General features: G+C 34.8%; 2 protein-coding genes across 5 annotated transcripts; both read left to right on the top strand.

The window, feature by feature from the left end:
- The first annotated feature begins 265 nt into the window (after positions 1-265).
- LOC145978372 (uncharacterized) lies at positions 266-20,776 on the top strand. Of its 4 annotated transcripts, XM_083110976.1 has the most exons (4): positions 516-585; positions 7,249-7,365; positions 14,894-15,022; positions 20,257-20,776. In XM_083110976.1, the coding sequence occupies exon 4, from the start codon at positions 20,273-20,275 to the stop codon at positions 20,774-20,776; it is 504 nt and encodes a 167-aa protein (XP_082967102.1). In that variant the 5' UTR covers positions 516-585; positions 7,249-7,365; positions 14,894-15,022; positions 20,257-20,272. The 4 variants fall into 4 exon arrangements, with proteins under 4 accessions (XP_082967099.1, XP_082967101.1, XP_082967102.1 ...); XM_083110973.1 differs by lacking the exons at positions 516-585; positions 14,894-15,022 and adding an exon at positions 266-399; XM_083110975.1 differs by lacking the exons at positions 516-585; positions 14,894-15,022 and adding an exon at positions 401-501.
- On the top strand, positions 5,210-5,725 carry LOC145978199 (uncharacterized). The gene has a single exon (XM_083110640.1). The coding sequence runs from the start codon at positions 5,210-5,212 to the stop codon at positions 5,723-5,725; it is 516 nt and encodes a 171-aa protein (XP_082966766.1).
- Positions 20,777-20,778: the final 2 nt, after the last annotated feature.

Genomic DNA, 20,778 nt, shown 5'->3' with positions numbered 1-20,778 from the left:
ACTTGGATTTGATTTAGAGGGGTGATTCACGATTTAAAGCTGGCCGTGGGTGATCTCATTTCCCTCTATGAACACATTTATCGTCATATACAATGGAATGTCCCATGGTATTGGATGTGACAATTTGCATTACCCAAGATCTCGGGTGGTTGGTCTTACGTTTGGTCCCATTGCAGATTGTCTTTAATTTGTGTATATTTTATTATGTTTCTGTTATATTGACTACTAGTGTTATGACTACATTCATTGCCCTCGGAAGGATAATTTTCGTTTTTCTCTTCAACTGTTACTTGCATTGCGATGTGGGACAATTAACACCACTCATCACATTCAGCTTGGTTTCTTTATATACTAATGCTTTCGATATTAGAAAGCTGCTCGCTGCTGTAATTTCACGGAGTAAGTATTTGTTCTCTCTTTTAAAACGTCGCTGCTTATTTTCTTGTGGTAAAAAAATAAATCGAATATCGTGGAATGGTTTAACGAAGAGAACATTACAAGGTATATACTGTACTAAACACGATAAGTTTTTGTATCATCGTAACTAAAACTGAGTTGGTAAGAATTTAGAAACGAAACTGAATCGTAAGTATAGATCACTCTGTACTATGTTATAGCTTTTAAACGTAAAGTAAAATTATGCTAGTGAATGGGAGTGAGTAACCGCACGCATACCTCGATGTTTCAAATGCTTTAATGTACAGTACCTGTCAATATCAAGCGAGTTGCATGTAGTGGGAAAGGACCATCAGCTGAGCTTTCCAAGAATAAAATTTTGGGAGACTTCTTTACAGCCTTCAAACCCTTTAGATTAAAATGTTCTGGAAGACTTATTTCCTAAATATCAGCTGTTACCTGTTTGTGGCCTTGTAAATACAAAACTGAATCAACTTGATCAAACAACCCATCAACCACAGTTTGTAAGTAAACAGACTCTTCTGAAACCATAATTTTGTAACACCATTCGGCCCAAGTTCCTTTCGTTTTATTGCGATTTCATCAGGCTACGAATGCAATTTTGGTAACTATCTGATATCGCCCAAACAGATTTCTTCAAATTTACAGGGAGACTTCTTTACAGCCTTCAAACCCTTTAGATTAAAATGTTCTGGAAGACTTATTTCCTAAATATCAGCTGTTACCTGTTTGTGGCCTTGTAAATACAAAACTGAATCAACTTGATCAAACAACCCATCAACCACAGTTTGTAAGTAAACAGACTCTTCTGAAACCATAATTTTGTAACACCATTCGGCCCAAGTTCCTTTCGTTTTATTGCGATTTCATCAGGCTACGAATGCAATTTTGGTAACTATCTGATATCGCCCAAACAGATTTCTTCAAATTTACAGGAGAAACTACTTACTGAAATCAGTTTCTGTAGCATTGTCGAAGTTCTTGGAGGTATTTTCTTTCGCGGAAACTGAAAACTTCACCATAGAATGCTGCAGAACAAGAAATAATCACTTGTTATGTAAGGAACTTGCATCTTCTGTAACATTAGGCCGTTGTTTCCATTATGTACGTGCAGATGGCGCGAGTGTCGAAAGTCACGCGGTCTCGCCAGTGTTTCAAAAGTGCCTTTTTTTACGAGATCTTTTTTTTAACTATGCTTACCTAACCTAACCTTACCTTGCCGGAAATGGTCCGTGGGGCTAACGTGAATGGTTTTTGGGGCTATCATGGATGATTTTTGGGCCTATCCGTCAATGGTTTGTGATGACATAATGAACATGAAAGTAGGTATTTTTCGGTTAAGAAGGTTGAAACACTGCATACCCACTCCAAATCGACAAAACACAAGCACGACGTGCGATGATCCATGACGAGTACACACCATATTGTCTGTTACCCAAGAATAACAAGGAAGACAAATAATGACTCGTAACATGAAAAGTTGACAAACAGTGCTCATTACTTTAAGGAAAGTTCAAATTTCGTGTTACAATGATTTCCAAAATTCTACGATAATTAGTCTTTGTGCTAGGATAAAACATAAGACAATCGGAACCATTACCATATAAAAAAGTGGGAAATAAATTATTTCTAGGTGTTTCACCTATGCAAAAGTAGTAATAAAACTTCACCGTAGAATGCTGCAGAACAACAAATAATGACTTTTCATTTAATGAACTTTCCTTTTGTGTTAGGCGACAACATTATGTCGTTGTTTCCATTATGTACCTGCAGATGGCGCGAGCGTCGATAGTCACGTGGTGTCGCCAGTGTAAGAAGGGTTTCCAAACGTGCCCTTTTTTATGAGAAAATGGCATGTCCTGGATATGACATTAATCTCTTAATTTTTACTATGTTAACCTAACCTAAACTGCCGAACTCTTTTTTACTATGTTAACCTAATCTAACCTGCCAAACTGTGCATGTATGTGACTTGAGAGTATAATTTCAAAAACACAATAATTCGTGAAACACCAATTTTCTTGCATAATGTAGTTGGAAACACTGATATTCTAAAAGAAAAGCCGCAATATCATTCACAAATCATGCGATATCGCACTGTTACGTGTGTTCGGTAGCACTTAGAAAAATGCGTTATTTTAGTAGAAAAAGTGTTTGTTTTGGTGTAAAGAGCATAATGGCAACTTGAACTATGTTCTGCAATACACAATTGCTAAGTACGAACCAAGCGAAACACAAAATATCCGATTTTAATGTGTCCCCGATATACGGAACTGGTAATCTTTTGTTTTCAATTGTACTTTGTTGAGTGTACAGAATTACACAGACATTATACACACAATAGTATTCTTAGTCCCACTTTAGATGAAAGCATTGTCCGTAGCATTTCTCTTAACATTTATGCCATGACAAAATAGCTACCGTGTAAAATGAAAACTCTTATTGCATTTCTCAAGGACAGAATCGTCTCTATTTCCGTAGCATTTTTCATAGCATAACCAACCTCTAGGTCACGAGTGCAGATGTAATGACAGCCAAGTGAGATGTAAAGAATGTGTCACTTCACATTTTTAAAAGCTGGCAACTATTCAACCGAGAGGTATAACATTTCCTACAAAAAGTTTTTAGGTACAAATCAATGGCGTTGCTTAAATACATATACTTCATAGCATTTACTATACATGCATGGATGAATATTTTAGTTGTTTTAATTGTAAATACCGTGCACACATCACAGATGGTGTAACTTGACATGCCTTTCGTGCTGTATATATTTTACATTGTAATCTCAAGAGCTAATCGAAATGAATTGGGAGTGAATTTACAATACCGGACCCCTCCCAAATTTTTTTAATATTTCGCATACTCACTAATTGAGGCCTCCTAATCACGAATTTGAAGTTAAAATTTGGGGGTCACGTGTAGAAATTGCAAAGTAAGCGAAATTGAGTGGTCCGTGATCGGAACAGAAACCCTGGATTTCTCCACGAAAACAATGTTTATTGCAATATTTTACGTTTTAGAACGAAATTAATATATTCCTGATATTACTACGACCCCAAATTTGAATTATGCTTCCCTAACCTAATCTAACCTAACCTTACCGTGAATGTTTGTGGGGCTACCCGTGCATGGTTCTACGACCCCAAATTTTAACTATGTTTGCCTAACCTAACCTTACCGAGAATGGTTTGTGGGGCTATCTGTGAATAGTTTGTGGGCCAATTGCGATCACGGACCAATAAAAAAATGTTAGTTTCGTAGCACTATAACGGCAAAATTTCCTCACTGAAGATGCCATTTTTGTAACCTGCAATTGAAGGCTGTTGCACTGTTGCCAAACTTACCTCTAATCAAAGCAGTCTGCATTCTCTTCCGCCATTTTTACATGATCCATGCTCTCCAAGTATGAAAGCAACAGTGTGGCAATGCTGTAGACAGTGTAACTGATTGCAAATGTCAATTGTTCATATCAACAAACATGGTTCCCATGCTTGTGAAGCTTATTTTACAACTTCTACACGTTAATGAACAATTTCTACATGTCACCCCCAGATGTTAACCTCAGATAATTCTTCGAGAATACGTGTTTCGTGAGTATAAGAACTAACTACGATAGAATTTACGGAAGGGTCTGGTATTGTAAATTCTTACCTAGAATTGTAATATATTTGCATGATTACACTTATATAAATTCAGATATGAACATTGCTTTCCATATATTCTTCTATTATGTAAACAGTTTGCATTTAAGCCATTTTGACAATCATTTATTAAATCTATTTCATTCTAGTTCTGTGATTGTCACAGGGAATTTGTTAAGAAAAGAAATTGCAAGGCGTAATGTCTCTTGATACTTTTTACTAAATCAATGATAAGGTGTTTGTGAATAATTTTTAAACCTTGTGTAATAGCTGTATATTGTGAATCTGTTTTTAAATTCTGAGAGGTTTCCTTTGATGTATAATATATTAGTTAGTGTTCGGAAGTAACTGTTACTTTTGGGGAATTCAAACTGTAATTAGCTACTTTTAAAATAAATCACACTTACTGCGACCAAGTTATGTATTTATTTATTTTTGCAATAGAAATAAATTATCAACAGTTTATGACCAAATTGTTAACCCTTTACCTGCCAATGTTCCCAATTGGGAACATCAACTAATTTTCAATTTCAACTATACTGAAACAAAATTTTTCATAGTTTTCTTGTTTGATCTATTAATTTAGGGTGTATATTTACTATTAACAACATTTAATTAATATTTTCATTATTATCGTCTGGATAGTATACTATGAAATTACACAAAAATGGTTAAAATTGCATTCATAATATGATATGTCTTTTATTTACACCCAAATAAATTACTTTTTTCTTCTTTGTACAATATCAGGCAGAACATAATGCTAGTATTACATGAAATAAATTAGATTGGGTTTTTCATTGATTTCTATTAGTCTGGACCTAAGTTTATTATCATGTTCCCAAATGGGAACATTGGCGTTTTGCATGAACAATGGTTACATACAACAAATAACTCGCACAAAAAACTGAAGAGAAATTTTCCTCTCTCACAGTTGTTAGGCAAGATTGTTTTGTAACTTGGTCAACAATGGAAATAAAATCATGCTTATTGTTGGCTACAAGTATATTTGAAATAATTGTTTTTACATTGTTTGTATAACAAAGATCCTGGCATGTTTTGTGCCACGTTCTGTTAGCTGCTTCTGTTGATTCATGCCGTCTTGTTGTTATAAAATTCAGTCTTTCAACAACATTTGTACGAACAACATGGCATCGAATCGTTTCCTGACATTGGAAGAAGCTTTTCAGTATTTGAATGAAATTTTAGATGACGATACTGAAGACATTGGAGATGTAGTGGATATTTGTCAGTTGCCTCCAGAAGAAACTGCACATCTTACCAATGAGGAAAAAACTGATGACAACGTTTTGGAAGAAGTGGTTCCTTCAGATGTGTGTGGTGAATTGGTTGTCACAACTAACGTGGAACAATCTACTCCGGAGTCTCTTCAGTCAACCACATCAAGAAAGGCTAAAGGGGCATCAAGTATACAAGTAGTACATCCTTCGTGGAAGAAGTCTACGGTTATAGAAAACAATTCGCTCCATTGCGATGATTCATTTCAGTGCTTATCCGACAAACACTCAGAATTACTGCCACTGGAACCTATTGAGTTGTTTCATAAAATTTTACCAGAGACATACCTCGAGCATCTCTCTTCAATGAAGTGCCTATATGCAGCTCAAAAGGAAAAATTGTGTCATTCAACAAACATGACATAGCTCAGTTCTTTGGTTTGCTTCTAATCAGCGGTTATCACAATGTTCTAAGAGAATATATGTACTGGTCAACAGAGAAGACGTGACTGTACCAATTGTCCCAACTGCGATGCCCAGGCAGAAGTTTCGGGATATAAATATATATATAAACAAAAATCCACGAACAACATAGAGGCCAGGACCATGATTTGAAATCCCAGGGGCTATGAGGAAAACTGATGGTCATTTTCTGATTGAAGCAGGACAAGGAAGGTGTGCATTTTGCTAAAAAAAAATGATCGCCTACAATGTCGCGAGTGTTCAAGAAATATGCATTTACACTGCTTCCCAGCTTTCCATGGCTTATCACCAGTTTAGGACATTCTGTGTGTGTCTGTTGTTTTTTTTTTTCATTTTCAAATGTGTAAACTACATATATTTAAAATTTGGTATTGCTACATTTTCAATAAAACAAATCCTTTTCACCTTGTGTAAAATTGCACAATGATATTTTCTCATTTTTTTACAATTATGTTATCCTATTATGTATTTGTATTAGTATTTTGTATTTTGAAGGTTGTAATGTTATCTCACTCTCTGTAAGCTTATATGTAATATTTCTGTACATTTACTATGGTAATATATAAACGGAAAAGATGCTGGTCCAGTTTAATTATAATTAGAAAACTCTGTAATAATACTTCACATGTAACGCCAATGTTCCCAATTGGGAACACTCCAGTTTACATATAGAGAAAATAAAAATAACAATTTTTTGAATAATTCTCTTTAATGTACACCAAAGACACAAAAATTACTAATAAACTCATTAATTTTAAATCCAAAGACAATTCGGCGTGTAAAAGGTTAATTTGAAAATTTGCAACAAGGGAGAATAGCTAAATTTGGCAACTCTGAACCCAATTATGTGTCTTCTGTGGATGCTAAGATGAAAGTATTTTTGTGGAATTGCCTAGGGCATGGAAACTATGTTTCGTTGCATGCTTAATTTATAACATCATTACAATGTGATTTCTAATTACACAAATACTTCAGGGGTTTGGATGAGTTGCTTTTTATTTCATTTGGCACATGGTAGTCAAGCTAGAAAGAAGACATTGTTGAGGGAGTAGATCTTGAACTTGGGAATGGAAGAGAAAGAAATAAGTACAAGTGAAATTGATGCCACCTCATACAAAATATTATTAAGTACTTTATGAACATTGAATATTTAAATTACCTTATTGACATTTTTAATATGAATTTTGTTAAGAAAATTGCAATGTATATGTAATCTGTCTTACTGATAAACAATGGATGCTTATTGATACATACTTTGAAGTTTACTTATTTCAACTCTTAACTAACTGGTGCATTTTTTATCTCCTCTTTATTTGATTTTTGTATCATACTATTTGTACAACTACTGAAACGAGGCTTAATGATGTTCTGAGCATTGAAATCTTGTATGAACATAATCAAGTACACATTGTTATCTCAAGCAAAAAGTTTTTTTTCTATTGGTTGTGCTTTTCTTACCTTTGTAGGTAGATATGATGTGGTGAATGCAGAAAACACGAGGGCTGAGAGAGAGAATGTGTGCCTTTCCACAATGTGATGCTGGTTTCTTCTCCATTACACTTGCTGCACAGGAGACATAGCATGTGAGTTGTGTATTCTGCTGGATTGGTAAAAACCATGATTTCTTAGTTGGAATTTTTTTCCCTTTTTAAATTGATAATTCAGTTGTAGCATTATCGTGGTTAGTAATGTGGTAAAATATCTTTCTTTTAATATAATTTTTACTAGCGTACATATACTTTTGTAAACAAAATACAGCAAATGGGGAATTCGACGAAAAGTGGTCGTACTCCATGTAAATAACAGAATGAATCAATCTTAAAATTATTATTGTTTTTAATTGCATTAAAATTTAAATGGGTACTATTATAGTATGGGGGAGACACCTATAAATCATATATTTCACACTTTTTTACATTGCTAACCTACTATTTTGGAATGCGGAACATTTCCTAAGGTGAAATAATGCATTTGTAACTAAGATAATGTCTATTTCTTACATTTACAAGTACTTACTCTTACTTGTTATTTCGATTCTGTAACACATTATGGCGGGCGATAGCGTACTGGTTCAGGGCACGTTGTGTGAGTGTTTTGTCGATTTATGCAGTGTTGCAACCTCGTTGACCGGAAAATACCTACTTTCGTGCTCGGATTTGAAATTATGCTAATACCTCGCAAACCATTCACGTTAGCCACAAAAAGCATTCACATTAGCCCCAAAAACCATTTTCCATAAGATTAGGTTAAGTTAAGTTAGGCAAGCATAGTTAAAAAAAAAAATTAAAAATACTCGACACATCATGTTCTAGTGAAAACACGGCGAGTTTGAAACACTGACTATGGGGTTATGTCATCTTAACACACGGAACATTGTGCTCTAGTGCAGAAAGCAAATGGTGGCCGCAGAAACAGCATGTCGGACAGATATTTTCGCAGAAAACAACATGTATTCGCATTAAAATAGATCGAAACTACATTCACGAACTTCCACAACGCTACAGAAAATGATTTCCGTAAGTACTTGCTCCTGTAAATTTGAAGAAATCCGTCTCCCCTATACTATAATGTTACCTTTAAATGTTTGTGAATGTATATAATTTACACATTTTACCAATTATTAGCATATGTAGCCTTTATGCTTCAATGACAAGTGCAGTCAAACTTTGCTACATTTTTAAAGCACCACATGTAACACATTTTCGTTAATGCTGGGCGTGCGTTCAGGCTAAGGCATCATACTCAAGTACTTCATGATTCTATGAAATCAGTTCATTATGAATATTTTAATCCAATCTCATGTCTAGAGCCTGTCATTTTATGTGTGAAATGTCGCACACGTAATACTGCAATGCCCCAAATCAATCAATATGTACTCTGAAGAATACGCAAGGGAACTCACAGGATTACCTTTAATCATTCTTGGGGAGCCACTTTTTCCAGCATGGAAGTTGATGAACAAACAATATGCATCACTTCAATAATGTTATTTTTTAAAAAACAAAATTCTGTGTCATGTGAGTAGTGGGGTTTGACCTATTACTGGCGCGATAAATGATGAGCCCCCCCAGTCAGATTTGGCTACACTTAAAACTAGCTCAAGATGTGCATATGAGCTTATTGCTCAAGTGTGGTACTCTGTCTAACCCAAGATTTTTGTAAAAATGCCCTCGGGAATTTCCCGTGAAATGATGAGCCCCATCAGATTGATTTGCCTACACTTACAAAAGCTACATCTGTGAGATTGTTGTCCATAAGCTTGTTAAAAATATGCTCTTCTTGTTATTGCTATGGCCACACTTAAAACTAAGCCAAAAATGCTCATAAGAGCCACCCACACCCACCCACGCCCACACATATTTACTTCCGGTTCACTTTAGAAGATGGTATACAAATTGCATGATTATTTATCAAGCAATTTGTATACCATCTTCTAAAACAATCTGAATAAATTATTAAATTAAAACCAACAAAAAATCCAACAATTCTTTTGCATTTGTAGTATATATGCTCTTCAGATATTGCAATGTCCCCCAAGCTCAGATACTTGAAACATCCATCACTGTTCAGCACCCATTTCATGTGGCATAGATTTATGGATTGCAATATGCCACTGCGGCAAATAGCTGTGCTTATTTCAATAATTTATATTTCTAGATGCAAACTTTTTTTGACAGAAGAAACATCTCAAGATTTATCAAATCTGAATCAATTGTTGAGGATTTCAGGATTAGGTTTCAAGATGTGTCAGAACATGACCTGTTTCCCATAAACAATGAAACAGAGCTGCACTGGATGTTGAACAGTGATGGGGGTTTCAAGTATATAAATTTAAGAAACATTACAATATTTGAAGAGCATATGTATAATGAGTGTAGGAGAATTGTTGGATTTTTTGTTGCCTTTAAGATCTGCTTTGGGTGGAGATGGTACACAAATTGCTCAGCAAACAATGAAATTATGGACCTATTTACTGATTACAGTATTACACATGAATATTTTTTCAGGCAACTGAACTTTTATTTTCAACACAATGGAAAAAATGTGCTGTATAGGGGATCTGATTTTAAAAGTTTGTTTAATTCTAACAATAAACTTGCTAATATGAATGAGATTGTAATGTATTTCATGTGGAAGAGATTTAGGGACTGCAAGGTGGGTTGCCTGGTAAGAATTTTAAATTTTGGACTGTTTGATACAAGATGTCACTGTGGAAAGTGCTCAATTTTGTAATAATTTATTCTAGATGCAAACCTATTTTGACAGAAGAAACATTTCAATATACGTAAAATCTGAGTCAATTGTTGAGGATTTCAGGGTTAGGTTTCAAGATGTATCAGAATGTGACCTGTTTGCCATAAACAATGAAACAGAGTTCAACTGGGTGTTGAACAGTGATGGGTGTTTCAAGTATCTAAACTTGATGAACATTACAATATTTGAATGGAACATGTATAACAAGTGTAAAAAAATGTTGGATTTTTTGTTACCTTTCATGTCATAATTGATTCTGTTTGTTATGTAAGGTGGTACACAAATTGCTTAACAATCAATAGCATTGTTCACTGACCTTACCTGTATACCTACCACATTACACATGAGAGCTATTTCCAGCAGCTTAGCTTTGAACACATGTACAGGGGCTCTGATTTCCACACTTCAAGTTTATTTGATTTTGACAAGAGACTTGTGAATATGAGTGAAATCATAATGTATTTCATGTGGAAAAAATTTATAGATTGTAATATAGATCGCTTGATAAAAATTTCAACGTTTGGACTGTTTGATGCAAAATGTTACTGTGACAAACAACTGTGCTTCATTTTGTTCTAGATGCAAACCTACTTTGACAGAAGAAACATCTCAAGATTTATCAAATCCAAGTCAATTGTTGAGGATTTCAGAATTAAATTGCAGGGGGTTTCAGAGTATGACCTGTTTGCTGTTAACAGTGAAACAGAGTTGCACTGGGTGTTGAACAGTGATGGGGACTTCAAGTATCTGAGCTTGGGAAAAATTACAATATTTGAAGATCACATATATAATGAGTGCGGGAGAATTGTTGGTTTTTTTGTCACTTTCAATATGTGTTTTTTTTTTAATTTGTATTGTTTAATAAATGGCCGTGTTATTCATGCCTGCCAGATTGCAGATGAAAATTATTTCAATCAATTGAGATTTTACCACCTATACAATAGAAAATATGTATATTACAAAGGCTCTGATTTTGACACTTCAAGTTTATTTAATTGTGAACATAAACTTGTGAATGTCAATGAGATTATAATGTATTTCATGTGGAAGAGATTTATGGATTGCAACACAGATTGCCTGGTGGAGATTCTTAGGTTTGGCCTGTTTGATACAAGGTGTCACTGCGGTAAAAAACTGTGCTTAATATTCTAGATGCAGACCTACTTTGACAGAATAAACATTTCAAGATACATAGAATCTGAGTCAATTGTAGAGGATTTCAAAATTAGGTTAGAACATGTATCAGAATATGACCTGTTTGCTGTCAACAATGAAACGAGTTGCAATGGGTATTGAACAGTGATGTATGCTTCAAGTATCTAAATTTGAGAAACATTACAATATCTGAAGAGCATTCATATAACAATTATAGGAGAATTGTTGGATTTTTTGTTGCCTTTAACATCTGCTTTGGGTGGAGATGGTACACAAATTGCTCAGCAAACAATAGAATTATTTACCTGTTTACAGGTTACAGGATGACAGGTGAATATTTTTTCAGGCACTTGGGATTTTATTTCCAACACAATAGAAAAGATGTGCTGTACAGGGGCTCTGATTTTATAAGTTTGTTTGATTCTGAGTGTAGACTTGATAATATGAATGAGATTGTAATGTATTTTATATGGCAAAAATTTAGGGGCTGCAATGTGGATTGCCTGGTGCAGCTTTTAAATTTTGGATTGCCGGATACAATATGCAACTGTGGCAAAAAACTGTGCTCAATTTTGTAATAATTTGTATTTCTAGATGCAAACTTACTTTGACAGAAGAAACATCTCAAGATACATAAAATCTGAATCAATTGTTGAGGATTTCAGGATTAGGTTGCAAGATGTGTCAGAGCATGATCTGTTTGCCATAAACAATGAAACAGAGTTCCACTGGGTGTTGAACAGTGATGCATGTTTCAAGTATCTGAGCTTAAGAGACATTAACAAGTTTGAAGAACATATATATAATAATTGCAGGAGAATTGTTGGATTTTTTATCAGTTTCAATGTTCATATAGGTATGAGATGGTATGCAAATTGCTCAATAGATGATTACAGGTTTTACATGTATACCTATGAGATTCCAAATCAAAGATATCTTAATCAACTTGGATTTTATTTGGAACATGTGCTTCACAGGGCCTCTGATTTTGATACTTTAAATTTGCTTGATTCTAGCAATAGGCTTGTGAATATGAATGAGATTGTAATGTATTTGATATGGCAAAAATTTAGGGACTGCAATGTGGATTGCTTGATAGAGATTTTAAGCTTTGGGTTTCTCAACACAAGATGCCACTGTGGCAAACAGCTTTGCTCAATTTTGTAATAATTTGTATTTCTAGATGCAAACCTATTTTGACAGAAGAGGCATCTCAAGATACATAAAATCCAAGTCACTTGTTGAGGATTTCAGGATTATGTTGCAAGATGTGTCAGAATATGACCTGTTTGCCATCAACAATGAAACAGAGTTCCACTGGGTGTTGAACAGTGATGCATGTTTCAATTATTTGAGTTTAAGACATATTAAAAAGTTTGAATCACATGTGTATAGAAAGGGCAGAATTGTTGGATTTTGTGTTATTTTTTATTATGTCAAGCATTATGGCCACTGGTTTACAAGCCACATGGACTGTAAAATGCACAGTGTTAATTTGTATTCCTGCCAGAGCCCTGATTGGAATCATTTAATATATGAAAGTTTCTATATGGATGGAATAATGTACAATATGTCAGATTTTAATACTCCATTTCTTTTCTTCTATGACAGGGATATTGTTAACATAAATGAGATTATTCTGTACTTTATCGGGCAAAGGTGTAAGGATTGCAGTATTAATTGCTTGATGAAGATCCTAAGGATGGGTTTCCTACACACAATATGTTACTGTGGCAAGCAGCTGTGTTTCATGCTTAATGTATAAGCTTGTAAAATGCAAACTTTTTTTGACAGAAGAAATATTGCAAAACTCATCATGTCTAAATCACTTGTGGAAGATTTTAAGAGATAATTCTCAAAATTATCAGAGTATGACCTGTTTGCAATTGACAATGAAACTGAGCTAAGATTTGTGCTCCATAGTGATCAGCACTTTAATTATCTCAGTTTAAAGTGCATTAGCAAGTTTGAGGCAAGAATGTACAACAAATTCAGAAGAATTGTAGGATTTTTTGTCAATTTTTACCATATCGGGTTTATATTTTATGGCTATTGGTTCACAAGCTGCAGATCTGGGCTTGCCTATGATTTTCATTTGTATGTCCATTAGGCTTCAAACTGGAGACATTTTAATTGTATTAACTTATACAAAACAATTGATGACTTGGAATTTGTGACAACAGATGATGGGAGGTTGTACAGCAGTGAAGATTTTGTTGAAAAAAATTCAAGTAAATTTGATAACTGCAACATCAAGAACATATATCTTAAAAATGGCAGAAATGAGGTGTTTCCTAGAGAAAATTATAATTTAAACATGTCCAAGGATGATTTTCTTAAATTATATGAAGCATTTACATCATACAAAAGGGTTACAACCGGGAATACTGACATGTATTACTCACCAGATGAATTTAAAACACAGAGACCCATGTTTGTCATCAACACCTCAAAAAGGAAACAAGTTGTGGTTAATGACAGGACAAACATTAAAATTATCTGTGAATTCCATGATACACTCCCTGCCGACACCATATGTAGTGTTATTCTTATAGGTGAAAAATCATATGTTTATGATGTAAGAAATGAGAGTGTCACAGAGCAATTCTAGAAGGCCTCTGCATATTACATTGTCTTAGTACTAGATATGCAAGTTGGGCCTGGTGTCCAATTGAACTTAAACCGGAAGTGGACCGGAAGTAAATATGTGTGTATGTGGGTGGCTCTTATGAGCATTTTTGGCTTAGTTTTAAGTGTGGCCATAGCAATAACAAGAAGAGCATATTTTTAACAAGCTTATGGACAACAATCTCACAGATGTAGCTTTTGTAAGTGTAGGCAAATCAATCTGATGGGGCTCATCATTTCACGGGAAATTCCCGAGGGCATTTTTACAAAAATCTTGGGTTAGACAGAGTACCACACTTGAGCAATAAGCTCATATGCACATCTTGAGCTAGTTTTAAGTGTAGCCAAATCTGCCTGAGGGGGCTCATCATTTATCGTGCCAGTAATAGGTCAAACCCCACTACTCATGTGTTTCATTTTGCATTTACAAATGCAAGGCGTTCAAACATTAAATATGCTTCATCTGACATGTAGCCACTTCCAAATCACCACATGGCTTAAAAGAAAAAAATATGATTTTAATATCAGAAATGTTATCGGTAACACTTTACTATACCAGAGGCGGATTTCTTCAAATTTACAGGAGAAAGTACTTACGCAAATCATTTTCTGTAGCGTTGTTGATGTTCGGTAATGTAGTTTTGATCCATTTTAATGCGAATGCATGTGGTTTTCTATGAAAATCTCTTTCCGACGCGCTATGCTGCTGCCGCCATTTGCTTTCTGCATGAGAGCACAATGTTTCACATGTGTTTGATGACGTAAACGCCGTAGTCAGTGTTTCAACCCACGCAGTCTTTTCGCGGTACCTTTTCGCTATTAGATGACGTGTCGTTGTCCGTATATGCTAAATTGAATTAAAGGAGTGCTAATGGAACCTAACCTAACCTAGTAGGCATACCTCATCCCCGTAATGGTTTGTGGGGCTATCGTCAATGGTTTTTGGGGCTACCCGTGGATGGTTTTTGGGGCTAACGTCAATGGCTTAATAATTAGGCTACTCTTTATGTCAAAAATTGAACTTTTTTCGTTTAAAAATTTCGTGGTGTTTTTAATTTTTTTTTTTAAATTTAGGTATTTTTCGGTGAACAAGGTTGCAACACACTGCATTCACACTCCAAATCGACAAAACACTGAAACACTGGCACAACGTGCCATGAACGGGTAATCTATCGCCATATTGTGTGGAAATAAGGAAGAACAGTAAGTACTCGTTCATGTAAGAAATAGACATTATTTTCGTTAGAAATTCATTATTTCACCTAAATAAATGTTCCGCAATGCAGAATAGTACATTAGCAATGTAAAAAAGTGTGAAATAAATCATTGACAGGTGTCTCTGGTATAGTAAAGTAGTACCATGTTATCTTTACATAAATCAAGCAAGAAGTTTCTGTATGATTAAAGGCCTCATATAAATAAATAAAACAAGCGAAAGATAAAAGTAACTATATTTTATGGAAAAGAAATGGACTAAATGCTACATTTTGCAACTAGGTAAAACACTCCTAAGAGGTTTTGAATATCTACATCGCCATGAGCTCTAAATATTTATGTTATTTAACTGGCCCACTTACCACCAATACAGTGATTATTTACTTGCCCACCTCCCCATTGCATTGAGGGAACTGCACCTCCCCCCCGCATTAAACGCAGATAAATAAAAATGTACGAAACAGTAAACACTTTGAACTATATAGAAATTTTTAAAATGTGTGATGTGTAACTTTTTCCTCCACGTATATATGTGTGTAATGGAAAATTAATTTTCTACGTTTGAGGTTAGACATTTCCTCCTGTGGAAACAACGAGGAAACATGTCCCTCCCCTTTCCATCGTTACAGAAATACGTGTTACTCCCAATCTAATTTCTTGGCACATAGCATTTTCTCACACATTAATTCCAATAATATTGTATTAATGAGGTGATTAAACATTATGACATTTTGTGCATCACTCTGTATGAATCTGTTAACATGATGGTACTTTTGTTATAATATTATTATAAGACATTTTACCACACATACCAAATGTAAGTGTAATGAAAATAATGATATATTTTTTTATTTAAATCTGATTTTTTCATTTAAATCTGTTTTTTTATTTTTTTTAAACTTGCTAAAATTCCTTGTATAGATATGTGTTTTTTATTGGAGGCATTTTTCTGGTAAATGGCCCTGTAAAATATTTGAACAATTTGATTAGTAAATAGAAAAGTATGTGCAAATGTACATTTTTCTGATACTGTATATATGAACCTACTATGGAAATGTTTGTTGAGTGTGTTAATGAAACTTTAACTAATAATTTCAGTAACTTTTCTTCCAGTGAATATAAAACATTCTGGGTGTACTACGTATATAATTGTAACTTAATTTTTTTAGTCTGTCTAGCTGATTTTTGGCAATTATTAATAATAGGTTGCAAATATCAGCTACCTATTTATTTACAGTTTAGTGATGACACTATTGACGGTTTTACATGTGTGGTATTTTGTTGTAAGAATGGCCCTAGAGGGCGAAACAGGCTCGCTCCAATAAAGGTGATTTTATTATTATTATTATATAAAAATAATTGAATTTTAAATCAAGAGAAATTTAAGTGTTTCTACAGTTTACATATTACATTTCATTTCGTATGAGCTTCACCTTATCAACATTACATATACAGTAGAGTCTCGTTTATCAGACTTTCGCTTATCTGACATACAACCAGGAAAAAAAATCATTAATCTGCAACAAGAACTGCAAGTTGCGAGCATAGTCTATTTTTAGTTTCTCCCGCATCTAATTAATTTTTTCTGTTTTTGTAAAATATGATTACTGTATTTGGTTCATAATGTGTAAATTATAACATTAGTTTGATGTTTAATAGACTTTTTCTTAATACTCCCTATTATCCGACATTTTTGCTTATCCGACACTCTGCCGGCCAGTTTATGTCGGATAAGCGAGACTCTACTGTAATTTGTTTCCTTTCTTTTTCTTTCTTAGAGCCTAATGAACACCATTAAATGATTACGATATTAATGTACTTTCACCGAAAGTGATTCTGATATTCAAAATCCTTATGTACAGAGCATTCCCTGACATTCGCTACGAGACTCGGTGGCAAGTGGCCCGTCATCAGTGCTTGTCTTTCCTGGTCCCGGTCCCGATCCACGACAGTCGCTAGAGTCGGCTATTAAAATTAGTTTTCATATTGTGTATTAACCTTGACTACAGAATGTGTTGAAAATGATGTCCCTCTGCTGCAACACATTCCTGGCATCTCTGAAGGAAATTGGCATTTACACGTGCAAGTTCGTCTACTGTAATTCTCCCGATTTCTCCTACAACACTCTCTTTAAGTCACGGATGGTGTGCGGATTGTCTTTGTATACTTTATTTTTTAGATTTCCCCATAAATAAAAATCGCAGTCTGACCCTGTTACTCCAAACTTTTTTACGAGGTTTAATATAGTGGTCCTATGTGGAACGGAAACACCAGGAAATTTCGTTGCGAAACGTCGTCGCACTTCTCCACAATTCCTCTTTCCGAAGTAACACTCGACAAAATAAATCCTTTGTTTCTTGTAATGTAAACTTTTGTGGTGCCATATTAAACCACAATCTTCAACACATGGACATGACACAACACAACTTCCGAGGGAGGATTATGTGAGCAAAGCACGAACAAATATCATGAAAAGGTCACCTATTTGGAGAATGAGTGCAGTCTACAATGCTATAGAGAAAGAGAATACAAGCGTCGATTTGTTCACAATGGCATATTCACAATTCAAGAAAACAGTTATGAATACATTGGCTAGAAAAATAGATGGAAATATGTTATGAAACTCTACAGTATTGTTATTCTATGTATTGTATAAGAAATTGTACTATTCTATTACAATGTGAACTCTGTAAATTGGTGTAAACCTGTTGAGTTCAATAAAGCGTAGGTAGGGAGAGCGAAAAAAAAGTAGCGTGTAACTGTCGCGGACCCGTTCACCGGGAAAGACAAGCGCTGATGCCGGGCCGCTTGCCGCCGATTCTCGTAGCAAATGTCAGGGAATGCTCTGTACATTATTCTAGAAACTATTTATTTGAAGTGACAAATCAGTGATTTTTTTTTTCCTTCAAGAAAATCACCTGATTTAAATCAAGCCACCTTAAATATGATTGATTGAGAATATGACTTCCATAGCTTTGAATGCTTACATGAGAGTTACAACTCCTGAAGACAGTGATGGCCGAGGTCAGGCCAAACCCTTTTGTGGGTGCTGAGCCCGGGGCACACAAATTGCAGAGCATATGACCAAAATTTTCTAGGAGTTTGAAAAATTATGAATTTTGTTCCTTAGTCTGTGTCCTAGTCCTACATGATCACAATATAAACGTTGTTTCAATTCAATCAAATAATAAGAGGAAAAAGCAGAACGTTTTGAAAGTTAGATGCAAGAATTATGGGAAGCTAATAAAAGTTTCTTAAGTAGTGTTTATTTTCATTTCCAATGTGCCACTGGTGCAACGTTCGTTATATTTAATTACAAAAAATTGGGTGTGTTCAGTATGAAACTATTATCAAATTGTCATTTTTAAAATTATATCTAATAACATTATCTATCATCAATCTCTCTTGTTTATTTTTCATTGCATTTTGACACTGTAATGAATTTACTATAAAAATAATGATTTCATTCTATTTTTTAACAAATGTTGCACATTAACTATTTTGATCGAAACAATTAAACACTTCATTTATAATATGTTATCCCTGATTTTGGATACTTTTACGTGTCAGATTAGTTTATTAATTGGATTGTACACAATCTCTGGTGTGGGGCCTCTGAAGCATGGGATCTCAGAAATGTGCCGAAGTTGCCCCTCCCTGACCATGGTGAAATATTGAGGAAATTAGCTACAAAGGAGCAGATTTCTTCATTATACAGCTCGTGAGACACATGTGACATACACATTAACATTATTAACCCATTCATCAGTATAAGCATCCATTGACCTGGCCTGGTGTAGTACAGATGTGCATGTACATTTTGAACTTTGAGCCAAAGCTGTACTGATCTAATGTGACATTCAGCTTTGATTTTAAGGGTTCCGACATCTGTTGGCCACTAATTATAACTTTATTCTCCATTTAATTTTTCTTTGAATAGGTGCTATTTCTTCTTTTATCTCGGCTTGTTCTGGCATCTGTTGTACACATGACTTACTTGACTTAATTCCTGTTGCTCCTTTTGGAGGGCATCTGTGAAACTTCATCTGGTCCTGTTGTCTTCTTAATTTCATATCTGGATATCAATTGGTTGTTGGTTGGTGACTTACCATAGGTCTTCATTCGTTATTATTCTAGGCCATTTTATATTTATTATCCACCATAGGCATCTATTAACAAAAGTTGGCAGCCTATGTATAATCTGCTGGGCACATGAAGAACCAAAAATTATAACAATTAGTACCATTTTTAGTATATTGTTATTATTCATAATAAAAATAATATATATCTAACTAACTAACTAACTCTCAAGCCTTCTTAAACCCGAAGGTTCATGGCTGCAGCAACACAGGCCTTCCATCTGTCCGTATCTTGAGCAAGATCTATATACTCTTTTCCATCCCTACCGATTTCCTTTAGGTCTATCTCAGGTCCTACAAGAATCCTGTAAACTCCTGTTTCCTCTCCCATTCTTGCCACATGGCCTGCCCACCTAAGTCTTCTTGATTTAATTATTCTAATAATATATGGACATGAATACAAATTATGTAGTTCTAAATTATGTAACCTTCTCCACTCACCTGTCTCCTCATCCCTTTTAGGTCCAAATATTTTCCTAAGGATCGTATTTTCAAATACTCTCAATTTATGTTCCTCTCTCAATGTAAGGGACAAAGTTTCACACCCATATAGGCAAAATTACTGTTTTGTATATTTCAACTTTTAGATTTTCAGATATTAAACGAGAAGACAAAAATTTATGAAGAGAGATGTAAAAATGATAGTTATGAAAAAATAAAATGGAATTCTTGTAATCCAATTTTGCATTTTATTTTATTGTGTAATATACATTGTTGCAAAATTTCATTAAATAATTGTACACCCTTTAAAATTAATGGGGGAATCAAATATATAACACTTAGTACAATGTTTGTTATATTTGTATTATTCATGATGATAATAACAAGAGAGTTACAAAAAATTAAATAAAATGCTTGTAATGCAATTTTTTAAATGAGAAACTCACTACAAGGGGTCAGTTGCAGCTGAAAAACCATACTGGTCAATAGGTTGAAATATGTTCTGATTTAATGTAGGTCATAAGACAGTCATTCAGTATACAAGCTGCTTATTCTTTTTTATCACCAACTATTACATGTGCTATGAATTATTTTTTTTGAAAAGAATCAGCAATAGTTTCTCATAGACTTCTTATTTTTCAGATTGAGACAGTCCCTTATGACAATGAGTGTGCAGTTGGTGCAAAACATAATTGAATCTTTGATTGAGCTGAAATCCGTGGAGCAGAAGGAGCCCTGTTTCTACCACTGCGGTGAGAAGGTTCTGAAAGCCTGCTTCTTTGCTGGGAAACACAAGGCCACCTTTGAAGAGAAAGAACAGCTGCAGATTTGTTCCCTTCTGAGCGAGAACATCAAGAAGATCGACGCCTGCATCTTCAGTCTCGGCTTCACCTTCGACCCAGATCGAGGATCTTCAGCACTTGTCTTCAGATCGGGACTTCAGTTCATCCTCGACAACTTCAAGAGCTTTCCCACTGAGACAGGAGACACCTTGGAGAAGGATCTCGCCTGCATTCGAGATTCCGAGAGCTTGGAATCGTTCGACGAAGCCATCCAGGAGTGGAAGGAGAGCACCACGGTGGGTTGGGGTGACATCGACCACTGCTGGGAAGACCTTAAGAAGCCTTTGGACGTACCAGACTCGCACACTTGGTGGTTTTAAAG

Source organism: Lepisma saccharinum, chromosome 24 (assembly GCF_977018435.1).
Source record: "Lepisma saccharinum chromosome 24, izLepSacc3.1, whole genome shotgun sequence".
NCBI classification, from domain to species: Eukaryota; Metazoa; Arthropoda; class Insecta; order Zygentoma; family Lepismatidae; genus Lepisma; species Lepisma saccharinum.
This window is presented reverse-complemented; position numbering and strand designations above follow the sequence as displayed.

Bases quoted from the DNA above. Each gene is read 5' to 3' on its own strand.
- LOC145978199 (XM_083110640.1), top strand. From the start codon at position 5,210: ATGGCATCGAATCGTTTCCTGACATTGGAAGAAGCTTTTCAGTATTTG.
- LOC145978372 (XM_083110973.1), top strand. From the start codon at position 7,319: ATGCTGGTTTCTTCTCCATTACACTTGCTGCACAGGAGACATAGCAT. The intron at 7,366-20,256 runs GTGAGTTGTGTA...CTTATTTTTCAG, and splicing joins CTGCACAGGAGACATAGCAT to ATTGAGACAGTCCCTTATGA.